Source organism: Dipodomys ordii, unplaced genomic scaffold, assembly GCF_000151885.1.
Source record: "Dipodomys ordii isolate 6190 unplaced genomic scaffold, Dord_2.0 Scaffold3, whole genome shotgun sequence".
Classification (NCBI taxonomy): domain Eukaryota; kingdom Metazoa; phylum Chordata; class Mammalia; order Rodentia; family Heteromyidae; genus Dipodomys; species Dipodomys ordii.
In genome coordinates this window covers 11531791-11535662 of record NW_012267219.1, presented here as the reverse complement: position 1 = coordinate 11535662, position 3872 = coordinate 11531791, and the positions used below count along the sequence as shown (strand labels likewise).

The window sequence follows — 3872 nt, the reverse complement described above, 5'->3', positions numbered from 1 at the left end:
ACTTTGAATTGTTTTCTGACCCAAAAGAAAAAAAGGAAATGAAACAGCATTTAGCTGTGAGATGCAGAGTGCATCCTTTTTGCATCAGATAGTCCCTATTATAAAAATTCATCAAAATAACGCAAACAAGGCTGGGGATGGTGGGACAGCACTTTCAGAGGGGTAATATTCCTCCCCTCAGGTGCCAGTGGGGCCCCACAAATTGGACTCTGATTCCTATCTGTAATTTCACATATGGCTCTTCAGCCTTTTCTTGAGAGAAGCATGGTTTCAGTACAAAAGCCTGTGAAATTTTTCTTCCAAGGGCCAGAGGTATCATTCAATGGTGAAGCACTTTCCTAGCTGCTCACAGACCCTGGGTTCAATTTCCACCACTGCAAACAAGTAAATAAAATGAATGACTAAAAGCATCGTGTGTTCTCAGGGCTAGCACAGGTTGTCTTCAGAATCACCAGCCTCTCAAGAAGAAATCTGGCTGCAAATAAGAGACAGGTAAAGGCAGGCAGTGGAAGATAGGTTTCCTTAGTCTTTTCCGTTTCTAGTGAAGAATTCCTTTTATCAATCAAGAGCTGAAGATGCTGGTTACTTAGAGAAACTCAAGGTTATGCTGTAAGGTCACGTTCTGCAGGAATATTTATAATCAAGTGGAAATAGTAGCAAAGTCTAATACCCAGAAGATCCCTCCCTCCCCTTTTTTTTTTTATAACCGTGATAGTCGAGGCATAAAAAAAGAAAATGGAAAAGAACACAGATCACTCTATTTTAATAATTTAAGTAGCAGAAATCATAATGGTTTGTATACTACACTATACAAATAATATACTGTTAACTTTCCAAAAAAAAAAATCAACTTGTAGGATTTTCTGTAACAGTTATTCCGTGTGTCTAACGTCTTGATCCTTTAGCCACGGTGACGTCACATGGACTACAAACTATGAGGTTCCAAATCTTCCGGTTGTGCCTGTGTCTGCTGCCACGGAGGGAGGAGCCTCTCGGAGACCTGGCGTGGCCCCTTCCATCTCCTGTGCCAGGACCCACGGGCTCTGTAGGTGGGCATGTTCCCACATGTGCGGCGTCTGTGCTTAGCTTCCCACCAGCCTACTCTCCTTTATGAGAACTTGCGCTTCTTCATGGCTTCTGCCTTGACTGCCAGGCTCTTGGCACAGATGGTTAGGACCACAATGAGAACACCCACTACAAATGTCACCAGGGGCCAGAGGAAGCAGTGCAGGAGGACGATCTCATCATGCGTGCGATGTAGGAGGACATCGTCTGGTCTGCAAGGCCGTGGGGAACAGGAGAGAAAGCAGTCAATCACCTTTGCAAGACATCAGAATCTTTTGTTTTTTTTTACAAAAAAGTAACCCTACTGGCTTTCCAGCTCAAAGGGAATAATTATCTTTGAAAGTCAAGGCCTCGCTACTGCATTTTGTGCTTTAAACCTATTTCAAAAAGCTTCGAGGTCCTGCATCAAGTAACTGGTGCAAATTTCACCTCACTGATAATTGACATGTTGCAAAATGTCAAAAGTATAGCAATCACTTGTGTTCTATTCCCTCCCATTCTGGGTTGCTTAACAGTGTACTTTCTTATTTAGCTTCTAATAGCCCCCTGGATTATATAGCAAAGGGCTGGAATTTAAGAAGTACTAATGGATGGGGACATTCTCCAATAAAACTAAAGTAGATGTCTGTGCTTCAGTGGGAACCAACTGATCTGAATTTTTAAAGAAGTCCCTTAAAGATACTGTTTGAATTAGCCAGCCCAACAGATGGAACAGTCCTGAGATCAACCGTTTTTATTAACAGGCAGGCAATGATGAAACTGGATAAATGCTTCTGTCCTTCAGGGTAGGGATTAGCCATCATTTGACCCAGTAACCGCTTTCCTGATAGCAATCGACTTCTATCTTATCAGTGGGGGCTCTACTGTTCAATTCCTAATTTGATTTCATGGATAGGAAATGAAGATGAGAAACATTCCACAACTCATGGTTTCTTATCCTGCACTAGAGAGAGAGAGGTTTTGGGTTTTCACACAAGAGGTGTCCATTGTACAAGATACTTCCATTTCCTTCACAGGAAAGTTTGTTCTGTTATATTAGAGTAGCTCAGTTTTCTCCAGGAAAAAAAGAAAACAATGCACAACACTTCTCCAATTCTCCTCTAGCACATCAAGGATTTCAGGGCATAAGGGCTGTGTTATTATCTGAGATGTGCTTTCCTGAGAAATGCTCATTAGTCATAGTTCTCACAATTCTTCTATTTAACAGAAGACTGACAAGGGCCGTTGGTATTTTTCTTTACCCTATAGTGACCATGTGACCACCATGTCGAATGGACAGAAACAGTTGTGAAGACTAGCTTTGATGCTATTTAACCTTTGCACAGTTTTCCTTTAATGCATCACTGCAAATTTTACACATGAAGTCAGAATTTTAAATTGACATTTTCTTCTATAGTATTTCAATTAAATTTTAGATTAAACTATTGCAGAGTCATGTTAACAATTTGGCTTGCAGATACTACCCCAATTTCTAAACTCTTACAGCACCACATTATCTTCAAGACTTAGGCTCCCACTAATTTAGGTGAACATATCCATGTATATATGCTTTTCATTAGATGCTGGGCATAGTTCATGGGCCTTGTCCATATCCAGGCAAGAACTCTCCGTGAGACACATTCCAAATACACAATATACATATTTTTTTCTTTGGTAAGGCCTAGCAGTCAGGGTTATGGTTTTGTCACTACTTATCATTCAACATATAATTGTTGCTAAATAAATTGCTTTCTACTGGTGAAGAGCCTGCCTTTGTTGTACCTTTATTACCTACTTTTAAAAAGAATTTTATGCCCAAGGTTTGAAAAAGTAGAAGCCAAGGTTCAAAAATACAGGCTAGGGACTGGGTGGTAGAGTGCTTTCGCTAGGTTTGATCTCCAGCAGAGAGGTGTGTGTGGGAAGGGGGTGTGCTTGATTGATTGAGAAGGAAGGTAGAGAGAGAATAAAAGATAGTCAAGCTGGGTGCCAGTGGCTCATGCCTGTAATCCTAACTGCTGAAGAGGCTGAGATCTGAAGATCACGGTTCAAAGCCAGCCTGGGCAGGATAGGCTGTGAGACTGATCTCCAATTAACCTCCAGGAAACTTGAGCTGTGGCTCAAGTGGTAGAGTGCTAGCCTTGAGCTGAAGATCTTAGGGACAGTGCCCAGGCCCAGAGTTCAAGCCCAATGACGGACACACACACACACATCAGAGCTCTATTTTAGAGACTGAAATCAGCATCCTCAGCACTGTTATGATCCTTTTTCCAACTATAGGTACCCAGAGCTCTCAAGACACCTCTACTCAAGTATCAGAGAAGGTCAAGTCTGTCTCATAGAATAATAGATTAATCCGTTCTCCCTATCTTCTTCCTGCTCCTTCCTCCTTTACTTTTCCCTTTCCTTTCGCCTCTCTGTTTCTCTCATTCTAATTCTTGAGAATAACCTACTGCTACAAAGATAAGTTCTATATTCTTCAGTGTATGTGTTAAGGCATATAACAATGTAAAACTGTATACTTAAATATGATTAACATGCTAAAAACAAAGAATAAAAAGAAAACGTAAGAAAAAAGGAAGGAGTCTGACATAGTCCCTTATGCCTGTAATCCTAGCTACTCAGGAGGCTGAGATCTGAAGATGGTGGTTTGAAGCCAGCCTGGGCAGGAAAGTCCCCATGAGATTCATACCTCTAATTAACCACTCAAAAACTGGAAGTGGCACTGTGGTTCAAGTAGTAGAGTTCCAGTCTTGAGCACAAAGCGGCTCAGGGACAATACCTAAGCCCTGAGTTCAAGCACCCACAACTGACAAAAACAAAGAGAGAGA

At 41.4% G+C, this 3872-nt stretch overlaps 1 protein-coding gene across 1 annotated transcript in view; it reads right to left on the bottom strand.

Moving 5' to 3' along the window:
- Positions 1-703: 703 nt before the first annotated feature.
- The window catches only part of Kcnmb4 (potassium channel subfamily M regulatory beta subunit 4), a 41281-nt gene continuing 38112 nt past the window's right edge, over positions 704-3872 (bottom strand). The window contains exon 3 of the mRNA XM_013020445.1: positions 704-1277. Coding sequence (XP_012875899.1) covers positions 1109-1277 — 169 coding nt within the window. The 3' untranslated portion in view covers positions 704-1108. The remainder of the gene's footprint in view (positions 1278-3872) is intronic.